The 24,560-nt window shown below is 35.2% G+C and overlaps 1 protein-coding gene across 6 annotated transcripts in view; it reads right to left on the reverse strand.

Moving 5' to 3' along the window:
- The window catches only part of LOC138705188 (band 7 protein AGAP004871-like), a 683,889-nt gene that overhangs the window by 588,427 nt on the left and 70,902 nt on the right, over window positions 1-24,560 (reverse strand). For 5 of the 6 annotated variants that reach the window (XM_069833922.1, XM_069833912.1, XM_069833911.1 and 2 more), the window contains one exon: window positions 13,588-13,663. In XM_069833922.1, coding sequence (XP_069690023.1) covers window positions 13,588-13,633 — 46 coding nt within the window. In that variant the 5' untranslated portion in view covers window positions 13,634-13,663. Of the gene's footprint in view, window positions 1-13,587; window positions 13,678-24,560 lie in introns of those variants that run through there. The other variant, XM_069833923.1, reaches the window with a different exon arrangement.

The following is a 24,560-nucleotide window of genomic DNA, read 5'->3' on the forward strand; positions in this document are numbered from 1 at the left end:
ATAATTTTGCTTAGCTTCCTCGTCCTTTAATTTCAAAATATTGAATTTAGTAATATTAACTTGTTGCTCTACTCGCTTGGCTACTGATAATCTTTCTCTTAATTCTCCAATCACCAAATAATGGTCAGAATTACAGTCTGCACCTCTGAAAGTTCGAATATCTACTATACTAGTATGTCTCCGTTTATCTATCAAGACGTGATCTATTTGGTTGTGTGTCAATCCATCTGGAGAAGTCCAAGTATATTTATGTATATCCTTATGGGGGAATGTTGTACTTTTGACAATTAAATTTTTCGATGTGGCAAAGTTGACTAATCTAACTCCATTGTCACTACTAATTGCGTGTAGGCTCTCTTTTCCAATAGTTGGTCTAAAAATATCCTCCCGTCCTACTTTAGCGTTGAAATCCCCCAATAAAATTTTCATATGATATCTAGGGAACTGATCAAAAGTATGTTCCAATTCCTCATAGAAGCTATCCTTTATATAGTCGTCTTTCTCTTCTGTAGGGGCGTGAGCATTTATAACTATGATGTCGCACCATCTACCCTTAAGTACTAAATATGATAACCTGTCACTGATAAATTCGACCTTTTTTACTGCTGATTTTATTCTTTTATGTACAAAGAATCCTGTTCCTAATTGGTGATTATTGTTTCCTTCCCCATAATACAACAAGTAATCTCCTATTTGTGATATGCCATTCCCATCTAACCTAACCTCTTGTACTCCCACAAAGTCTATTCTATATCTAGCTAGTTCTTTTGCTACTAATGTTACCCCTCCTGTTCTATAAAGACTAGTTACGTTCCAAGTGCCAAATCTCAAAACCTTATTCCTTTGCTGTGGTCGTGCCAGAGAATCAGTCCTATTCCGAGGCTTACTGTAGGAATTCGTAACAAGCTGTTTTTTTCGGTGATGGGTTGTTAGCCCTTCGCCCAACCCCCAAGCTGGAGGACCACCCCTTATCGGCTGTCCACGACTGCTTATTCAATATATTCGCAGCTACCCTCCATATCTGGAGGCCGTCTCCTCTATCCGCAACCTGAGGACGCGCCATGCCGTGGTGATAGGGACCCACCATACATGGCTCAAAATGATTATTGAACCTATATCGAAACCACTAACCCAGGTCTTTAATTTGTGCCTATCACAAGGTGTATTTCCAACTGATCTAAAATGTGCTGTGGTAATACCTATATACAAATCTGGTGACAGAAACAATCTCAGTAACTACAGACCCATCTCACTCTTACCAAGTCTCTCTAAACTATTAGAAAAGTGTATTAAAAGCAGGCTAATTAATTTGTTAGAAAAAACAGTCTATTAAGTCAAAAGCAGTTTGGCTTCCGTTCTAACATGAGCACAGACGACGCTATTATGAACGTAACATCAAGGATTATTAAAGAATTAGACTCGGGTAAAAAATGTTTAGGAGTTTTTCTAGATATTCAAAAAGCCTTCGATACTGTAGACCATAATATACTCACTTCTAAACTTCATGCCTACGGTATTAAAGGAATCGCTTTAAATTTATTTGTCATACTTAAGCAACAGATCCCAATTAACGAAATTTAACGACCAACACAGTGAAATTCGTAATATAAATATAGGTGTGCCACAAGGTACGGTTTTAGGCCCTCTACTATTTTTAATATACATCAATGACTTGCTAAATATTGATATAGGAAATATATCTGGAAATATATTCGCATATGCCGATGATACAGCCGTAATTTTTAGTGGGTCGAATTGGAATGATGCCTACCTAAATGCTAACAGAGGAATAAATATAATTAAGAAATGGTTAGATGAAAATTTGCTCTCATTGAACATTTAAAAAGCAACTGCAGTTCCTTTTACATTAACGGCTTCTAGTCTGAGGAAAATCAAACTCGATAAGGATACAAATTTAAAAATACACAATTGCAGTAACATAAACTTGATTGATTGCAATTGCTCTACCTTGACAGAATCCACGCAAGTACAATACTTAGGTGTTATCATTGATCAACATTTAAGATGGAATAAACATGTAACATATTTATGTAATAGGTTACGGAAAACAATTCATACCTTTGTAACCCTTCGTGCATATATGCCTATCTATGTTCTCCATGTTGTTTATCTAGCCTTGTTTCAATCAGTCATTCAATACGGAATAATAGGATGGGGTGGAATGACAAAGACTATCCTAACTCCATTAATATTACTACAAAAACGTATCATCAAAATTTGTCTGCATAAACCACTTGATTATCCGACACAATTAATTTATTCTGAATTCCAAGTACTAAAAATTGAGCAAATATATAAACATACAGCTTGCCCAAGTCAAGTCTGCGAGTGTGGATATCGGGATGGAATGTAGAGGAATGTAGAGGCAAAACACAGTTGCCACATAGGTCACTTGACTCTCAGATTTCAATGTGTGCACATCGTTTAAAATACACTACAGAGCGCACGCATTTTTTGTCCTTGTCTTCAGATAAAGGCAACAGTTACGCTGTCTCTCAGCCTCCCCCCTCATGCAACTTTCTCTCCTACGCCCACGCTTGCCATTCAGAAAGCCAAACCTCACTGTCAAGCAGAAATAGAAGTACAGTCTATTTCAAAGCGTCTTAAATTGTTACCGCTCTATGAACTGAAGCGCAGTAGAAAACTTTGCTGTCATATGAGACTGTATTGGTCTCCTCTCGTTACCGCCTCCTTTCACTACAGAACTGCCTCCAACTTCCCCTCTCGGCTCGCAGACTTAACTTGGTCGAGCTGTACAGTACTAATTTATTTTCACAAAAATCGAATGAATTTTATGACTGAAAAACATATACATAACACCAGAAGAAATGTCCCAACTCTTTTGGCAGAACCTAAATGCCACACTACAGCTGGATTAAGACACAGTAGGAATTATGGACCAACACTATACAATTCAGTATTGAAAAATAATCCAGACCTAAGCAATTTACACATTCTTAAGTTTAAAAATAAAGTGAAAATGTTTGTATGATATTTGATCAATTTTATTTTTTATTTATTTATTTTTTTATTCTTACTAGCATTATATGGTACTAATTTTTATTGTATTTATCTGATGCATGTAACCTATAAGATAAAACATTGTAATAAATATAAATAGATCATTTTCTTAATTAATATCAGTGTATATCTCCAATAAATGATTTCTTAGCATCGCCACAGATACACTTGATTGTACTTGTCACTAACTCTTGTCACTAGAGAGTTCTTGAAATTTATATTTTCCCCGCCATTCATAAAATATTTTGATATGATACCTCTTGCACAAAAGGGGAGATCTATAACTGAAACTAGATTAATATATTTCAGTATTATTTGTAATTATCTTGGTAATAATGAACAGTTTGACTCGTAGACATTTTGTTTTTGCAGCATTAACTTCCCATGATTGCACGAGAAGATTCAAAGAGAATGGCACTTACGTAGACTTTCGGCTCCCCCCACTACCATTAATGCACAACACAATGTCAATACGGCGGTTGCTGTCGTCTGCGATACAACGAACTTTTCTGTTGATTTTCGAGTTCGTCATTTTTTTCCGGTTATTATATGCTTATTTAAGTTGTGTTAACTTTCGCTAGTGGTTTTATATTTTATTTTATCCGTTTTAGTATTTATTTTATTATTGTAAATATCTTTGTTTTATCACTATTATTATTATTATTATTATTATTATTATTAATTAATTATTTTGTATTACAATCTTTGTATCATTTCTGTCACGATTATTTTTATTATTATTATTATTATTATTATTATTATTATTATTATTATTATTATTGTTACTATTATTTCTATCATCAGCATTATTATTTGATCCCTGTAAAATTTATGTAGACTACTGGACTGTACCCGAGCACGAGCATATGCTCATTTCGGGTATCTATTCATATGTATTCATTACAAATGTAAATTGTAAATAAATAAATAAAAATAAATAAATAAAAAAATAATCCCCCTAAATAACATATTTTTCATGTTTTTTTTTTTTTTTTCATTATGAGATACAAAAAGAAAACCATACTGACACTTTTTAGCAAACTAATATTCTCTTGAATGTATAATGGCTACATTTACTAAAATGCGTTCTCAATGCAGAAAGTATCATAAAATTCATACAGTATTTGAAGTTCTAAAGAGCCTATATGATCGTACAAAAACAGTATACAATACACATGTGTTAAGTGCGTAACAAAATCTCGAAAACAGAAAAGACTCTACTTCGTCTCGTTTTTTCTAACTTTTCTTCGATTCTGTTATAATGCGTCCTTCAAGAGAAGGAAGACAAAGATGATGCCAAGTTTGAAATCTGGGAGGGGTTTGTCGCACAAGTAGTGATATTGGCGTATAATTAATAAAATTATCCTGTTTATGTGTAAGTGTATTCTCTAAGTGTGCATAGGCAACAAAGACGACTTGATGGAGCACTATCTGCTAGGTGTATATTTTTGCTAATTTGTCGGCGATGTATGCAATGGAGGGGGAAAGGAACTGGCCACCATACTCCATTATCTCCTGGCCTAATTGCCTTATAGGTGGTGCCTTCTTGGTATCATTTGTGAGGTTCAGACCTGTCTTCGGACAGTTGACTATACAACAATCCTATAACATTACATTTAATATTTAAAAAATAACTGCAAGTCGGTTATTTTTAGATTATGCAGACAAATATCGCATAATAAAATAAAAGTATTAAGTCCAAAACATTGATTATTGATTGAGCTTAGTGACACCAAACGCGAGTAGTAATGTTAGGAAATACTGCGCGAATCCGTAAGGGTTAATGAAAACAATTGATTGGCCTATTTATGTTTATTGAAACAACTCTTATATACTAGCTAATATAAAAGTTCCTAGAGTATTTCATAGGAATAAAATATGAATGAGATAAGTTTTGATAAAAAATTGCTATTAAATGAAGGCTTATATTTGCTTTTAAGAATGAAATCTTTCCTAACCTAAGAAAATTATTAACTTTGAACTATTAAACCTTAGTAAGATGTTAAATGACGCAAAGTTCATTTAGGTAGATTCCCTAGAAATACATTTCTGTACTAAGCAATGCTATGATATTCCGAAGGACTGATAAAAGGCAAGAGGAGAACAATAACCGGAGAGTATTATTCACATCTCTTGCAGCAAACTGAAAGGTAAAATTCGCGAGAAGAGGCCGGATATGGCCAAAAAGAAATTAAGGTTTCATCACGACGATGTACCTGCTCACGCGTTGCAATCGCGGTTGTTAAACTACACGAACTACTGTTCGAATTGTTGTCGCACACTCCCCCTACTCACCAGATCTCGCACCTTCAGACTTCTTTCTTTTCCCAAAGCTCAAAACTCACTTGGGTGGGAAGAAATTTTCGTCAAATGAATGTCGCAGCAGCAGAAGGCTTGTTTTGCAGGTCTCGAAGACTCTGTGTACAAGGGGGGAGGGGTATAGCAGCATTGCAGCACTGGTGAACCAAGTCTGTGAATCTCAGGGGGGATGATGTTGAGAAATAAAGTTGTTTCACAATAATCCTAATTTAATTTCTATGTCAGATTATGAACTTTTCCAACAATCCTCGTCTTTCAATACTTTCGTGTAATTGTTAACAATTTGAATGACATGAATTCAATATAAACAAAAACATGTTGTATACTATTTGATTTATCTAATATTCTAATGCAACAAACCTCTCTTAAAAGAGACAAGAGAAATGTAAAAACAATGCTTCTCAATATTTATTAATTTATAGCAGGGATGCTCAACCTTACGAATACTGCGGGTCAATATTTAAAAAAATGCTCTTTTTGAGGGCCGAAGACATCCTTCACTAATAAATGCAATTTACATAAATGTCTTACTAATTATTGATTACTGTAATTTATAGTAATTAATAATATGTCTGTTCAAATATATATAAGTTTGAAACTTTACTATCGGACCGCAGCAAACATAGTGGCGGGCCGCGGGTTGTGCACCACTGATTTATAGAGTATACGCTCTAGAGTACGTATTTTGGGCATCCCTACGTCGCTATCAGTAACGTTGACTCATTAAATCGAAACGCAGCATAAGCTCCTTAATTAATCTTATCAAAATGTGCTATAAGATAACAACCATTTCATGATAAATTATGGCAGCTGCAATTTAAAAGACTCAACTCTCGGAACATGAGGGATTCCCCGTGTTCCGACTTCATCGGGATAGTTCCGAATTTAAGCCTTCTGCCTCCTGAGACCGACCAATCTGAGTGTGGGTTTATTTGGGGTTTTCCCCACTCGCAAAAGCGAATGCCGGATTGGAATTTACTCGCCATCTATCCCGAACATTCTATGTACAGTGTGTGTTCGTGTTGTCTTTACGAGTTGGTCCCTGCGTCGAGCTGATCCCTCATCAGGGGAGTTAACCCATTTGCATTGCCCATATATTTTGTGTGGTCCACAGAATTACTCATCACTATTAGCACTGGCTTGTAAAATCCAGAAAGGAGTGGTTAAAGAAAGAAAGAAACGGAAAGTGAGTCCAACTCTCTGTTTAAGGCTCATTGAGTTTGTATCATTAACTCTTAAAACATCTGTAATTCGGTGCTAATTTTAGCAGTAGCCGGTTATGCTGAGTTCTTGTGATGGACTAATTCCAAATTTTTGCTACAATGTTGCACGTATTTATTTTTAAGATGCCAGTCGCAATCAATCTTATTAATTCTACTTTAAGAGCCACTGACTTGAAACTGTTCCAACAATTGGACATTCCATTTTTATAAAACTCCTACTCCATAAAACTTAAAGCATCCAGTAATAATTGGACGGTTCAGAAGCCAATCAGTGTAAGTCACTAAATATCCAAATCTGAAATGTAGTGAGCTTGGGGGATTCCTTATGACACATTTCTTCATAAGCATATTCAATTAAGTAAGCTGTAAAATTTTTATTCGGAAGATAGTAGTACATATTAATGCTTCTGAAAAAATCGTGTAACATTTCGGTGGTCATTCGAAGTGAGTTAAGAAAGATTGTCTCTAATGCTGAAACTCATGTATTTGATTCTGATGTTTCTGCAGTTATCGTAATCTACAACTTCAGCCAACTTTCAAGTGAACTAACACACGTTCAAATTAGTTTGAAGGTATCATTGGTATTTATTTTATTTTATTACTTAGTCCACCCAACTTTTAAAATTACTAAGATATTACATACATGAATGTCAAATGTATAGAAAATATAGAATGAATTAACAAAACAAAACTAAAAACAACAAGAAATACAATAAACTGACAAATACTTAGAGAGACTAAAATAACAAACAGCAAATGGAACATACATTGAAAACAAGGCTCGTTGTGGAAAAAGGAATAAAACTCCAGGAAATTGGAAGAGAAAGTATAAGTATAATACAAGTGGCAGACAAGTTAAGGCAAGAATTCATTAATACAGATTGTACTTATTCACGCAAAATGAACTTCCCTAACCAAGAAAAAATATTTCAAAACTTTCCATGCCCTAGCAGATCATATGAAACAAAATATTTATGATCTAGTTACCTAGTACAATGTGCACCAATTAAACTACATCCAATTAGAGATTTTTCTGAAGGTCCTAAATAAAAAGGCTATAATATTTTCTACATACAGATGAGTCATCAAAGAAGTACTCAAGAAGTTTGTCAAATTAGTGATTCTAGTTTGTCAAATTAGTGGTTCTAGATTCTATAAGTGTTGTAGTGAAGACTCTGCGAAAGGCTTTTACAATTAGAAAAATGACTACGTCCTTCCTAAGTGTGAAAGCCTTTCGCAGAGGGTTTACATCCGTAAATTTCATGAAAATCCAATGGTTAAGATACTTCAAAGGTGAACCTTATACCTAAAGATATTCTTCAACCTTGCATTGAAAAAAGAAAGCCAGCTTCATGTGATCAACATCACAAAACAAACAAGACAGGGAAAACTTGTAAAACTCTATTCAATATCTGAACAATCGCTATGTACTGTTGTTAGTTCTGTAAAATACAGGAAAAAGAAAGACATGACAGACTTGTTGCTATACATATCACCTATTATCATCTTTACTATAGTTCTTATTAAGACTTGAATAGCAATATACCCAGAATTCAGGCTACCCGTACTTCTGCAGAGATCCAACAGAGAAGAGTTAGTGATCACTAGAGCCCAGCCTTTGGCCTAGATCATATATGTAACAGATATGTCGGGCTTATAGACTTTGCGGTTAACAACTTTTGTCAGGTTTACTACGCTGCCATCTAGTTGTTACATAAGGAGTCACGTCATAATTCCCATTTGAATTGCATTGGGGACTGTGCTGCCATCTCGTGTTCGTTTACGGCGGACGGGTGGCGATCCTGGCGGTTGTTCTCTTCAAAGTGCTGCCTATTTTAACGCAGCGAGGAGTTATCTGTTACATATATGATCTAGGCCTTTGGTCACCATTGGAATCAGACTTGCTGTGTACAGTGTATATCTCAACACCAGGCTGCAGTGTTACTATATTCAGCTTCTGATTAATATAGTGAAGTATGAGAGTATCTTGATGTCCGAGTTGCGCTTTCAGTGCGTTTCCTTTATGTTAAGCTAATTGATTCTTAAGCTGATTGAAGCCAGTGTTTCCAACAGTTGTTCATATAATCCCGCTAGATGGCTTTCGAAAACCCGCGATTTTCTAACAAAAATCTCTAGATTTAATACGTATTTATTATTCAATTTTATAATAATAATAATAATAATAATAATAATAATAATAATAATAATAATAATAATAATAAAATAAGTGGTATAGCGCACAAGTTTAACTTCCGCAGATGCTGGTCAATGAAGCTTTCGTTTCGGCACAATGTGAGACATTCAATTTTATACGCATGCAATTAGTATTGATAAGAAACATGTAATTTAAAAATCACTCACTCAAATTAGCAGCTCCTCTGGATCATCTCCATCTGAACCTTCTAACGCAGGAATATAATACTGTGACTGTGAGGTCCCCGAGGTAGTAAGTTATTCCTAGCCTGTCCTCTTTCATTTTTGTACGTAGTCAAGGAATCTATTTTCTCCAAAACCACTGGTGGTACCTGATAATTCTTGCAACACTTGTTCACATGATCCAGACCTGCCCGTATTGTCGGAATTGCATCCATTAATTCTGTCCCATCCGTTTTCGTAGACTTCACGACATTCATCATACTAAAAAAATACTCTCTTCACTTGAGCATTAGACCAAGAAAATAATCAGATCAAGGAATTCTTGAAAAGGATTTATATTAGATGCGTCCCTGTAAATGGCTACTTCAATTGTGTTTGTCTTTATGTTACACTTCACGTAGCCACTCTTTACGAAACCGTTGCTGATCTTGAGGCCCCACATCTCAATTATTTACGGATAAATAGCACAGAGAAAGGTTTAACGATATTGTACCGGTATATTTATAAAACGAGTAATAGTTAACACTGTCATGGTACGTCTTACACAAATAATATTCTTTAAGCAATTGAATTTAGTCTGTATGTAATTTCTAATATATTATATTATTAAAGTCTTTGTTGATTAAGCTTACGTGAAGTACTAGTGCACGGCGACAGCAGATGTTAGATGTTTAACGTTTAATTATAGTCGCGACGCTGTTATTCCCGGCGTGACTCCGCCTCTTTGCTTACGTCTTAGAAAGTGAAGGCTCTATAAAGTCTAGGTAAGTAGTATCGTTCGCCATTTTTGTTCTTACGTTGCCGAGCTACCATACGAGGAATCTATTTGCCGCACCGTTAAACATTATCATGTCGTAGCTCCTATGATAATAAATCAAACGCAATGGAATTCAACAAATAATTGAGCAGCAAATAACGTCTTCGTGTGCTTTCTGCGAACGCCAACGAAAGAGCTAAAATGGTGGGCGATTATATTAAGTATTTATCGAGCCTTAAGAAATGAATCAGCGAATCACAAGACGCACACGTTTAAATGTAGCCGACCTGCAACGCCATTGGTTGCCGGAAATTAGAGTGACGGGACTATAGAATGCCACCACACTTACATTTTTTTACTGTCCCATTGTTAGAATCGACCGGTATTAAACTTGCAAAAACAACAATAACGCTAATAAGAATATTTTCTTTTCAGAAACTTCAAAGATTAAAAACCGCTAGTATTTCCGCTAAGCGGGATGATATAATTTTGCCCGCGAGACGGTAATCCAAAAAAAGCTAGATTTAGAGGGAAAACCGCTGAATTGGCAACACTGATTGAAGCTGTCGACCTCTACGACAAATTTAATCATACTATTACTTCATAAACAACTCTCCACCCACTCCACCCTACTCACAATCAATTTTAGGAATTCATATCAGCAAATAAGGTATTGACTATTCAGAAAGAAAGAAATCCTAAGCGTTTGGAAGTTAACTTACTGATAGAAAAATTTGGAGTGAATACTTCAGTTCGAATGGTGTAAATATCAGTTATGTTATTCTGATATCAAAGAAGAAAAAGATATTACATAAAGATGCACTAGAAAACTCACACAAAATGTATTTCTCAAGGAGACTCAAAACAGATCTTTTTTCTCTTCAAATTTACTTGCTACTACACGGTCATTGTTCTATAAGGACTCGTGTAACATGATATTCTTGGCTGATATTTCGTTTGAAAATGTCGAAAACTGTCATTTTGAGATATTTATAGAAAAATACACTAAAAGAAAACTTCCTTGTACAATAATATTGCGTAAAATCATTCTGAGCCCTGCTATGAAAATGTTTTAACTCTCATAACGTCATAAGGGACGCTGCACCAGATAAGGAAATATGAGTTTCACCATATGAAACAACAGATGTAACTGGGAGATTTGTAGGTCATGTTATCGCGAAACATTGCCATCTAATAGTACGACCACAGTCTACTATATACAGTCACGAAGCTTGAGTTTTGAGGGTGCTAGAAACAATAGACTGTGACGGTACTATTTTGCATTGCCTGTAATGAGGCGATATTAGCGATCCTAGTGGTGAGCAACTATCTAATGTTTGCATATTTATTACGTATTGAGCTTCGCGACTGTATATACTAGACTGTGATGATATCTTCAGGAAGGTAAACTTTATACAAAAAAGTTTCTATTAGCACTGTTACGTAGTTTTATTGATGTATGCATGTGTTTCTGTACGAGACAGAAAAAGAGGGAGATTGTTTTAAGTTATGCCCTATTATAATTTGTAGTAGACCTATAGTTCAAGCCTTACACAACTCGGTCCGAAACATCGCGGATGTGGATGTAACACTGTAAGAAACATATACTGTACCACGGTCAAACTATAACGGGGGAAGGAGGTAAATAATGTCCCGCATAACCTTGTTATATGGGGGTTTTGCTTTGCCCCCCCAAGAAAACGGGTCTCTCTCCGCCTATGCATTCTTTCAGTACAATAGAAACCTCTACACAATTTCACTAATTACATGTTTTTACTCAAACAACTAAGAGTAGTACAGTGAAGACATTCTTTCTCAACAATATTCTTAGTCACAATTTATAATAATGTATTATGTTTTTACTCAAACAGCTAAGACATTCATTCTTTTATTACAATCAAAACTCAATCATGTCCAGTATCAACACTTTCCAGCAGGCCTGTATCGTTCATCTCTGTTCTCTGGTAGTAAGCATGTTGGATTGGTTCAATGTAATGTACTTTAGTCAAAGGTCTTTGTACAGGGTATAGATTTCCTAAATCAGTTTGTTCAAATAAGATTGGCCTTCCTGCTTAGCTGGCTAGAGCCAAGTCCTCATTAAGAGTTTCCTTGTGAAACAACAAATATTCTCCTCCCCCCCCCCCCAAACGAATCCACGACATTTTCAGCCATGATACCGGTTAGTAGTTGATCACATTTTTTCTCTTTGTAATATTGCTTTTTCAAGACTGTAGGTAAATTTGAAGTCAACTGACATATCCGTTAAATGAATATACAGAGTTAGTCAAAAGTCCCGCACGACCTAAATAACTTTTGAAGCATGTGGTTCAGTGACATGAAACTTGGTATGTGAGGATAACCATATACTAAGAACTCAATAATGGTATTACCGAGTTTTTTCTACTTCCGGTTTAACCGGAAGTAACTCCAACTCTCTTATTTTAAATGGAACACTCAATATATATTTTTTTATTTTTGAATAAAGCTCATCAAGAGCTTTTAAAAAATTACCCACACTTGATCCTTCTGTACAAATTCAGTGTTGCTAAGTCAATAAAACAGAAAAGTGTATCGAATATTAAAATAATAAATGCACTACCTAAATAACTTTTGAAGCATATGGTTCAGTGATATGAAACTTGGTATGTGAGGATAACCATATGCTAAGAACTCAATAATGGTATTACCGAGTTTTTTCTCCTTCCGGTTTAACCGAAAGTAAATCCAACTCTCTTATTTTAAATGGAACACCCAATATATATTTCTATTTTTGAATAAAGCTCATTAAGAGCTTTTCAAAAAGTACTCACACTTGATACTTCTGTACAAATTCAATGTTGCTAAATAAAAATGGAAGTGATGCAAGATATTCCTAAAGCCAGGTTAAATCATTCCTTAAATGGTTTCTGTGATCAAGTGACACATTGTAAAGCAGCTGAGGGCTACCAATTTGAACACATAATTTAGAAGATGAGCTAGCTTTGTTTTGTTTTTGTTAAGGAAGGAGTATTTTATTATTTTAATATTCGATACACTTTCCTGTTTTCTTGACTTAGCAACACTGAATTTGTACAGAAGTATTGAGTGTGGGTACTTTTTGAAAATCTCTTAATGAGCACTATTCAAAAATAAAAATATATATTGGGTGTTCCATTTAAAATAAGAGAGTTGGAGTTACTTTCGGTTAAACCGGAAGTAGAAAAAACTCGGCGATACCATTATTGAGTTCTTACCACATGGTTATCCTCACATACCAAGTTTCATATCACTGAACCGTATGCTTCAAAAGTTATTTAGGTGGTGCTTTTATTATTTTAATATTCGATACACTTTTCTTTTTCCTTGACTTAGTAACACTGAATTTGTACAGAAGTATCAAGTGTGGGTAATTTCTGAAAAGCTCTTAATGAGTACTATTCAAAAATAAAATAATATATTGGGTGTTCCATTTAAAATAAGAGAGTTGGAGTTACTTCCGGTTAAACCGGAAGTAGAAAAAACTCGGTAATACCATTATTGAGTTCTTAGTATATGGTTATCCTCACATACCAAGTTTCATGGCACTGAACCGTATGCTTCAAAAGTTATTTAGGTGGTGCAGGACTTTTAACTAACCCTGTATATATGATCATTTCCGGATAATGGTTCCTTATTTCAAATTGATACATGTACCCTTCGCCATCATCCCTGAAAGTTTGTAACACCACCTCGGAAACACTCTGTATATATAAAGACTTGCACTATGAACTTTTCGCAGACTTTTATTTTAAAAAGATGACAAATCAGATACGAATGCTTAAGTAGTCTCACATTCACAAAACTCAAGGTAAGTTCAAGATCATGTTTCTTCAAAGTGTTTGTTCAACTTACCCGGCTGGACGACGTACTGTTGAGTGTCTCCCCTTCCGTCCACCATTTTGACACTTAGGACGGATTTCCGTTACACCTGTAATGAGAATACTGTAATGAGTCAGAGTATTTAACCAGACATGTATTAACTAAGTTAAGGAGGGAACTCTTCCGCTGTGATTGAAACCAATCTCCTTCCCCTCGAAAAATATTACTACATACTATAATTGAAGTATGTGCCGGAAGAAAAGAACACAAGGCTATGTGCCCTTTTTCCGAATAACCGGTTAAAATGTACCGCCACATTCAAAGAACATAGCCTCAAGTTTCATTACAAAATCGTTCCGCTATAGGTCAGGTATATAAGTCTTTGGTCTGGACAACAAGAAAGGCACCAATACTTCTCGCAATGCAATAAAAACTTTGGCCTCATGAGATCTTCTGCAAAAAGGAAAGTAATAATAATCATAGTTATCGTGATTTCAAAAACAACTTTGAACTTGGGATAATCGAATTGAATGCTGGTTGAAGCGCACTGTTGCCACAGAGACACAGCGAGAGCGAAAGAGATGAAGATATCTGCTCTCTCTCTCTCTCTCTGTCTTGTACTGTATACACCTCTGAGTGATATACGATAGTAAACTGTGAACTGGACTACTTCACTGGCGCAATGTTACGAGATATTCGATAAATATAAAAATTCAGTAACACAAAAATGTTTGTCAGATACGCCTATAATAAATATAAAATAACCGAGCGATTTGGCTCAGTGGCAAAGCATTACGAGCTGTAAATGACGCAGGTTTTCTGCTATAAATGTAGCTGCCGTAATTTTCGCAAAATGGGTGGCCACACGGCGCTACAATTACTGCTCAGTTTCTGCGTTAAATGTAGCCAAGTGTGGCCACATGACATTACACACTAGCGACATTTGTAGCCTAGTTCTTTTGCGATTTGCAGCACTCAGCATTACTCTTTAAAAGATCTCCTTCTTCACCTTCTCTCTTCTTCCATTTTTACGACATATCTTAGGACTGTACATTATTACGATCACACAATATGGTAATGCGCATGAGAAGAAAATTTATAGCAGTGCCATAAAGGAAACTTTTATTCCTGTGTCGGTTTTTCAACAGGCAATATTGTTCGTCAGTAACAATCGAAAGTATGATGTGAGAAGGCTGTAACCATATCTATTATAAAGATCTAATTTCTTGTGGTTCTGTAGAAGGGTCATGGGGGTTTACAACAGGTCAGACATGCTCTTCCCTTGTCAATTTATGAATTTCTAAAGCATCTCAACATTAATTGTGTTTTTTTTTACCAAATGAAGTCGCTGTGAAGAGTTTACTGAAACGCTATTGTATAGATTTTATTATTGAAGGATATCTTTGGTCGAAAATGAAAGAAAAAAGAAATTTAAAAACATAAAATTGTTTAGTCACACGTTAAAAAGTGTTAGAATTTTTTAAAAAGGTATATACCTTGGACAGACGGCCCGTTTCGACGTGATGTTACATCTTCATCAGTGTCTCCTGTCTACAGTAGTTCAGGAGACACTGATGAAGACGTAATATCACGTCGAAACGGGCTGTCTGTCCAAGGTATATACCTTTTTTTTTAAATTTTAACACGTTTTAACGTGTGACTAAACAATTTTATGTTTTTAACAAACAAAGTGTTAACGTGAACTATAATCAATGAGAAGAAATTTGTACTCTCAAAGGACGATATTTTGAAAAGAGTACAAGTAAACACATCTATTATAAAAGTTCTCTTATTCTTGGTTTTGCAGAATGCTCATTGGACGTTGCGGCAATTTAAACTTGACTCTTACATCCCAAAATACAACTCAAACTGGAAGTGTATTTATAACACAATAATATTAAAAACAATACTGATTTGTGAGGTCTGTCCTGCAAAAGAATTGTACGTTTTTTACCAAACAAAATCGCTGTGAAGGGTTTGCTAGAACGCTTTTGTATACATTTTATTATTGAATAATTCTTTAGGTAAAAATTGAAAGAAGAAAAATGTATGTACTTTTAAAGAAAGATATTTTGAAGAGAGTTAAAACATGGGGCAACTTAGCCTGGACTATACATAAGCGAAGCAATATTTATTGGCACCGTATTGTTAGTAACAAAATATGTCATATTTATTGCCACCTTATTGCTATAAATCTGTCATGATAATAATTTCCCATATAAAAGTCAATGTCTCTCTCTATTTCACTCCCTCACAAACACAAGTTGATTCTGTTGTTATGACTACATATACATAGGCCTACTGAGAATTTCAACCATTAAAAAAACAACTTTTCCTTCAAATTTGAGAATTCCTTTCTCCCATTGTACATCTTATCCAATAGAAAACAGAGTTTACGTTCTCTTAAACTTTATAGATCACGTTTCGCGGGAGGGGGAAACTGAAAGGTGAATCTTAGTCTGTGTCTCATAAAGTTTTTGACAAACAAAAGATATTCTAACGCTATAAGATAAGATGGTACAAATTGCGATATCTTATAGATAATTCGAGAGACAAATTTCACTGCATTCATCAATGTCACTTGTTCTATTTTTTAATACATTTGGCCTAAATAAAATACCAAGTTGTTGTATGCCTGACTGCAAATTCAATTACCAGAAGGGAACTTAGTGGCGATATTTACTTTTCCTTCTGGTGAAGTAAAAAAAAACAGGAGTAAGGTTAAGTAAATAGTATTTAAAATTAGCTTACGTATGTATCCATACGAATTTGTAAATTTACGTTGCACTAAATTACTGTAATTCTCTACTGTAAAATGAATAACTTTGATTTATTATTTCACTGTTTTTAAAGTCTTAATCTGTGTGTCCTTTACATGACATTTAATTTTCGCTTTCTATCTCATTCCTAAAAAATTAAAGCATGGCCATTCATTTTACATGGTTGTTTGTACTTTTATTACAATTCTTTTTTTGTTTTTCTTTTTTGCATGATATTTGTTGTTTATTTATTGTCAGTTAGGAGATAAAAGTCTTTTGATTTGTATATTCTTTGACTCTCTGAGTCTCCTTCCGGAATTACTAAACCGGAAATAAATATATCAATATAAATTTAAAGTTTAAAAATATGGATTTCATAATAAGGAATTCCCAGTTAACTAGCAATAATGTTAATTAAGGAGGAAAATTAATTGGTCACGAATAGCCGTAACATGTCAAACACTTGCCTCCAAGTTTTATTTTATTATTATTATTATTATTATTATTATTATTATTATTATTATTATTAGTAGTAGTAGTAGTAGTAGTAGTAGTAGTAGTATAATTATTCGTTGTTTCTAAACTTCATTTTCCCTAATAAAGGATTCTTATTACGTGTGGATAGTCTACTGAGAGGGAATTTTTGTAGAATAACTTTACAGGATATTTAAATAACTTGAAACGTTTTTCGTTAAATAAAGAGAAACACGAATATCACTTTATTAATGACTATCACTAATCACTGCTATTATTATTATTATTATTATTATTATTATTATTATTATTATTATTATTATTATTATTATTATTATTATTGTGAAATTAAGAAATGCATATAAGAAAGTTTATACAGGCTTTCCTACGTGTAATTTAAAAACTACAAAATGCCAGATTGTGCCGTGTTCGGATGCAACAATTATGCGAAGAAAACCAAAGGCAGAGAAGTCAAATACTTCCAGTTTACAAGAAATGATGACCTGGCTACAATATGTAAACGAAATGACAAACATATTGACCACCCAGTGTCGCTATATACGTCTGGCCACCCAGCAGCAGTATTTGTCGCAGAAGAAATGGACCCGGAGCCATTCGAGTTGCGACACGACCTTGGAATGCGCCTAACTAAACTGCCGCTCTCGCTCGCTGTAATTTGAAGTAAGTATAATACAGAGTGTACATGTGAAACCTTTACAATTTGAGATGTAAATGACAAATTATTGAGACATGATATCTGGATGCGGTTATCTACATATTAATCAGAAACTGTCAAATTTTTAATGGGAAGTTTGTTGGATTGCTGAAATGTGTTATTTGGTTGCAGGTGTCAATTTTGCTGAAATCTGAAACAGCGAAGGAGATGTGCATATCTCAGGAGATTGCACAATGTAAATCCTGGTTTATCGTGACATGATCAGTAAGCCCTAATAAGTCCATTCGCAGTGCCGCTAGGGAATTGAACTTGCCGCATGCGACTGTCCACAAAGCCCTTTACAAGAATCTGAAACTGTAACAGTCTTACTAATAAACCGTGTATAGTTTTTATACGAGACTTATGCAGAGTTGAGACAGAAAACGTTACTAATAAACCGTGAATAAGCTATGGACGTATAAACAAGCTGTAACTATACAATGGGAATTGTTTTGCAGTAGTTATATACACGAAACCCCTTGTTTAAGCGTTGTATATAGGGAAAAAATGGCCGCCCCTCTAACAGCTGTTCGTATCAACTGTCATTTTATGATGATGGTTACCTTGTAACCATAGAAGAACAAACCAAAGATCATAGAATTATTAGAATAATATTGCTGTAGTTTGTACTCTTTGACCAAAATGTAGAGTGGTAATCGATTAGAGCCAGTTGTACTATCGATATTTAACACGCCACACTAGAGCGCTCTACCGGATGCAATAGAGAACCTCAGATATTCTATTACCTTTCGTAACGAAGTAATGACGAAACTATGACGTAGCTGTGTAACAGGTGTACTGTTATACACGACGTATGTAGTGATTATTAGTAAGGAATTTACACACAGCTTATAAAAGTTATAAACGAGGTACTCATTGTATAAGACAGTTAAACGTCTGTATATAGAGTTTTTATTAGTAAGACCGTAAGCGTTTAGCTAGTGCAAGCTCTTCAGCCAGATAATAGTCCACGCCGCACAGCATTTGCTATCGATATGCTGGCTAAAATTGGCGTCGAGGAAGGATTCCTTCGGGGACAAATGCACCTTGCACACGTTCAATATCCTCCACACTTGTGTTTTGCCGCCCACTGCCCTTTTGCCGTAACACACCCCCAGCCTCTATAAGTTTTCGGTGCCATTCCCGGATTGTTGGCCGTGATAAGAGGTTTTCTTTCATATTGGATCCGGACGTGATATTGCACTTATGTATCTGATCGTGTCTCGGTAAACCAGGGTACACATTGTGTCATCTCGTGAGGTGTTCACATCTCCTTCACTGTCAGATTTCAGATGTCAACAAAATTCACACCTGCAACCAAAAATCTCATTTCAATAATCCAACAAAATTCCTATAAAAACTTTGACAATTACTAATTAACATGCAGAAAACTTCATCCAGATATCATATCTCAATAATCTGTTATTTACATCTGAAGTTGTACAGGTTCCATGTGGTCACCCTGTAGATTTATGTAAATTCTATTTATTTGTAACAAGTTCAGAGAATAATAATAATAATAATAATAATAATAATTAGTAATAATAATAATAATAATAATAATACTTTAAAATGTAGCTTCTTTCCAGTATTAGAGCATTGCTACAGACCCCTATTATTGCCGAATTATCATATAATTTCATTCAATTCATTTTCCTACGGTTCTACACTTTACAATAATAATAATAATAATAATAATAATAATAATAATAATAATAATAATAATAATAATAATAACAATAATAATAATACTTACTTACTTACAAATGGCTTTTAAGGAACTCGGAGGTTCATTGCCGCCCTCGCATAAGCCCGCCATCGGTCCTTATCCTGTGCAAGATTAATCCAGTCTCTATCATCATATCCCACCTCCCTCAAATCCATTTTAATATTAGCCTCCCATCTACGTCTCGGCCTCCCTAAAGGTGTTTTTCGCTCCGGTCTCACAACTGACACTCTATATGCATTTCTGTATTCGCCTCTACGTACTACATGCCCTGCCCATCTCAAACGTCTGGATTTTATGTTCCTAATTATGTCAGGTGAAGAATACAATGCGTGCAGTTCTGCATTGTGTAACTTTCGCCATTCTCCTGTAACTTCATCCCGCTTAGCCCCAAACATTTTCCTAAGCAACTTATTCTCAAACACCCTTAACCTATGTTCCTCTCTCAGAGTGAGAGTCCAAGTTTCACAACCATACAGAACAACCGGTAATATAACTCTTTTATAAATTCTAACTTTCAGATTTTTGGACAGCAGACTGGATGATGAGAGCTTCTCAACCGAATAATAACACGCATTTCCCATATTTATTCGGCGTTTAATTTCATCCCGAGTGTCATTTATATTTGTTACTGTTGCTCCAAGATATTTGAATTTTTCCACCCCTTCGAAGGATAAATCTCCAATTTTTATATTTCCATTTCGTACAATATTCTGGTCACGAGACATAATCATATACTTTGTCTTTTCGGGATTTACTTCCAAACCTATCGCTTTACTTGCTTCCAGTAAAATTCCCGTGTTTTCCCTAATTGTTTGTGGATTTTCTCCTAACATATTCACGTCATCCGCATAGACAAGAAGCTGACGTAACCCGTTCAATTCCAAACCCTGCCTGTTATCCTGAACTCTCCTAATGGCATATTCTAAAGCGAAGTTAAAAAGTAAAGGTGATAGTGTAAAGGTGATAGTGCATCTCCCTGCTTTAGCCCGCAGTGAATTAGAAAAGCATCAGATAGAAACTGACCTATACGGACTCTGCTGTATGTTTCATTGAGACACATTTTAATCAATCGAACTAGTTTCTTGGGAATACCAAATTCAATAAGAATATCATATAATACTTCCCTCTTAACCGAGTCATATGCCTTTTTGAAGTCTATGAATAACTGATGTACTGTACCCTTATACTCCCATGTTTTCTCCATTATTTGTCGAATACAAAAAATCTGATCAATAGTCGATCTATTACGCCGAAAACCGCACTGATGATCCCCAATAATTTCATCTACGTACGGAGTTAATCTTGTCAAAAGGATATTCGACAAAATTTTGTACGACGTCAACAAAAGTGATATTCCTCGAAAGTTATCACCGTTGGTTTTGTCCCCCTTTTTAAAAATAGGTACAATTATGGACTCCTTCCATTGTTCTGGTACAATTTCCTTTTCCCAAATAGCAAGTACAAGTTTATAAATTTCGCTATATAATGCACTTCCACCCTCTTGTATTAATTCTGCTGGAATTTGATCGATACCTGGAGACTTGTACTTTTTCATATTTTCTATCGCAATTTCGACTTCTGAAAGCGTGGGTTCGGGTATAAATGGCTCAGCAGTTTGTATTTCAATTTCGTCCCGATCATTTCTATTTGGTCTACGTATATTTAGTAGTTGCGCAAAATAGTTTTTCCATCTGTTTAGGATTGATGGAGAGTCTGCAAGCAAGTCACCATTCTCATCCTTGATCACGTTTACCCTTGGCTGATATCCGTTCTTAAATTCCGTTATACCCTTATATAAATCTCGAATGTTTTTATTCTTACTATTTGTTTCTACCTCATTCAGTTTTTCCTTCAAGTAACCTCTCTTTTTATTCTTAAGTGTACGACTTGCTTCCCGACTTTCATTGAAATAATTATCTCTCTTCTCCTCAACTGGATCCTGTAAGAATTTCAATTTTGCCTGTTTCCTTCTTCTACTACCATGCAACAACCTTCATCAAACCACGGTTTCTTTTTCTTAGTTTCATAATAACCTATGCTCTGCTCAGCTGCAATTTTGATACTATCTCTGATATTTTCCCACACGAATAATAATAATAATAATAATAATAATAATAATAATAATAATAATAATAATAATAATAATAATCGTCATCATATTCATAATCATCACGTAATCATTTATATAACAGCTTCAATTCGTTCCGTTTCCTTTGCAGCAAGTTTTACATGTAAGTTCATGGCATTCTATATGAGTTATACATACCTCGTTAACTGAAGTAACTGAGAAACTTTCAATAATATTTTTCTAGATAATAGTCCAGATCACATACAGTATATAACAGATTGCTTAGCCTCATAGGCTTTGACGGTAACAACTTCTATCAATGTCACTATGCTGCCATCTAGCTACTGCATAAGAAGTTACGTTATAATTCTCATTTGAATTGCATGGGGCAACTGTACTTCCATCTAGCGGTCGTTCTCAATCGACGGTGGCGATCCTGATGGTTGTTCTCTTCCACATGTTACCGATTTAACATAGGCATGGCCAATATATTACATATGTGATCAGGGGTAATAGCAAAGCTGTATTTTATAATGTAACATATTTACTTATGTAATGTATATATAAATCTGGCTTTCAGAGCAGGTTTGAATAATTTCAAGGAAAAATTGTTCCGGGGCCGGGTATCGATCCTGGAACCCTTCGCTTAGTGCACGAATGCTCTACCGACTGAACTACACTAGAGACTATACACGACACCGTCACGATGTTTCCTTTATATCCACACAACTCGGGCTGACAAGACGCCAGAAACCAACTTTGAGTGCACACAAATTCTGTGTGACTTTAATTGTGGCTTCCTGTTAACGTACCTTTGTGTGCACTCAAAGTTGGGTTCTGGCATCTTGTCAGCCCATTTGAGTTGTGTGGATATGAAAGAAAATTATGACTGTGTAGTGTATAGTTCCTGGGGTAGGTCAATCGGTAGAGCATTCGTGCGCTAAGCGAAGGGTCCCGGGATCGATACCCGGTCCCGGAACAATTTTTCCTTGAAATTAAGTAATGTTTATTTGTAATAAGTGCAGCGAAGCACACAGGTATGACTATTCATTAATAAAATTGGAATCAAGTTAAAATAAATAAGTCATATCTCCTTTTCCGCTTCTAGGATTAGGCAATTTTCCCGTTCCGGCTTCACAGTCTCGCTTTCTTGGGCCGAGGAGAATTTGGCGACTTCCATTGTGAGGATTGAGCCTTTGTTTCTGAATCCAGATTTGCAGACTTTTTCTTGTTTCCCCGACTAAAAATGAAACTCAAAGGGCATAGATTCGATGACATTCCTATCATCAAAGCGAATGCGACAAGGGAACTAAATAGTCTCCAGGAAAGTGGCTTCCAAAGGTGCTTTGAAATGTGGCAGGGACGCTGGCAGACCTGTATTACAGCAGGAGGAGTGTACTTTGAAGGAGACAAGCACTAGTTATCGTGTAAGTATCTCCACTGTTCTTATATTAAACCTGTCTTGAAACGTTTTGACCCCGTCTACAAATCACATTATTTCGTGATAACCTTTAGTTAGTTTTTCAGCTGCTTCAAATATCGTATTGCCTCCGCGTATTTAGAAAAACAGCAAGTCTATCATTAATACTTCGAAAATGTAGGCTATAACAGATGTGCTTCCAGAAAGGTCTTATTTAATAACTTGCGAGATGTTTATGGACAACATCATTTGAAAAATTACTTACAAGCAATGGGCGGCAGTTGATAGAACAAATTTGGAAATTATAGTCACAAGATGAGGATTTTTTTTAGGAAAGTTGTCCACAAAATTAGAAGCTTTTGCATTTCATGCGTTTATTTGACAGCTGCACGCTAAATTTCTCAGAGAACGAAAACGTACAGGAAGGAGAATCCTGAGTCATATGCAGTGGCGTGTGGTGATAAAAAATCCTGGTGGTGCACAAATATTTATTGTGATTATGATGATGATTATTATTATTATTATTATTATTATTATTATTATTATTATTACAGGTACTATTACATAACTATTAACATACGCTACGTAGGTATAGATTTACATAATTTTGTTAGTCAAGAAATTGCAGTTAATCAGTTTTCTAGGCAGTCCAACAATAGCAAAGTAAAGTGTTCAATTTCTACTGAGCACACCGTAAATAATATTGTTTTCGCTATATTGCGTTTTATAACACAGTTCACACGTTCACAAGCGTTCGATACGTGTGTCGTCTCATCAGCCTTAACTGTTAAAAAGTCAGCAGCTTTCTTTATTTCTTTGAAATCTCATCATGGCATACATCAAAATTGCTTGAAGGATTTCGTTCTGTATAGTGTTTGACGTGCTCTTAAACACTGTTCCTCTTTCCAATTGTTCCTTAAGAGTGGGTCTAATTCAGAACTGAAATTGATGAGGCCAAGAAAAATACTAGCGTTTAAAGATGAATTCCGTCTTCGTGATCTCTTAAAGCCAACTCAAAGCTCCACAAAACCGCACGCACATATCTGTGCTTGGTAGCTTTATCATTGTGAAGTTCAACAATCCAATTGAATCTAATTGCGTCTATATGTTTGTTTGACCCAACACTGCTAATTTAACATTATTGTTGATGTGTGCAGCTGAAGAATCGTGTTTTTTAATTCCTTCATTCATGCGCTTCAAATCAATCATATCTGCAGAACGATAATCAAAATTATGTAGTTACTACGCAAAGTCCTAAATTCAAACAGAAAAATAAATAAAATTCATAAAACGTACTTATTTTTGTCAATAAATGTTCGCCGTCGAACAACAAGCAAAGAAAACAAAATACAGCGTCTTTTATATTGCAGCCGCATATTGCATTTCTCGTAAGTCCGAATGTTGAATTTTCTAGTCACTTCTCTGTTACTGTTCTTCGTCACTTATAATTTTAATTCATGTGTAGGTCTACCCATCTTCTTTATATTGATCTTTTCGTGTAAAGGTCTTATAGAAAATTACACATTTAACAGATTTTGCACACTATTCATTGTAGCATTTATGATGGGACGAGCTTGAGAACACATCTGAAAGTGCTCCTAACCCCTCCTACGCTCACTGTAAACCTACCTATCATGCTCCAAAGCCTGCCAGTGAAACAGTACTACTGCGCATGCTCGAATGGAGCAGTGTGCCGCAAGTGTCGAGCGGTAAACATAAGTCCCAGGCGTAAACAATAACAGTACACATGCAGTGTTATTTTTGCATAGTATTATAATAAAGAATTATGTCGCTCACATAGTCTACTGCAGCTCATTGATATAACTTATAAAACGTGTGTT

Source organism: Periplaneta americana, chromosome 8, assembly GCF_040183065.1.
Source record: "Periplaneta americana isolate PAMFEO1 chromosome 8, P.americana_PAMFEO1_priV1, whole genome shotgun sequence".
NCBI classification, from domain to species: domain Eukaryota; kingdom Metazoa; phylum Arthropoda; class Insecta; order Blattodea; family Blattidae; genus Periplaneta; species Periplaneta americana.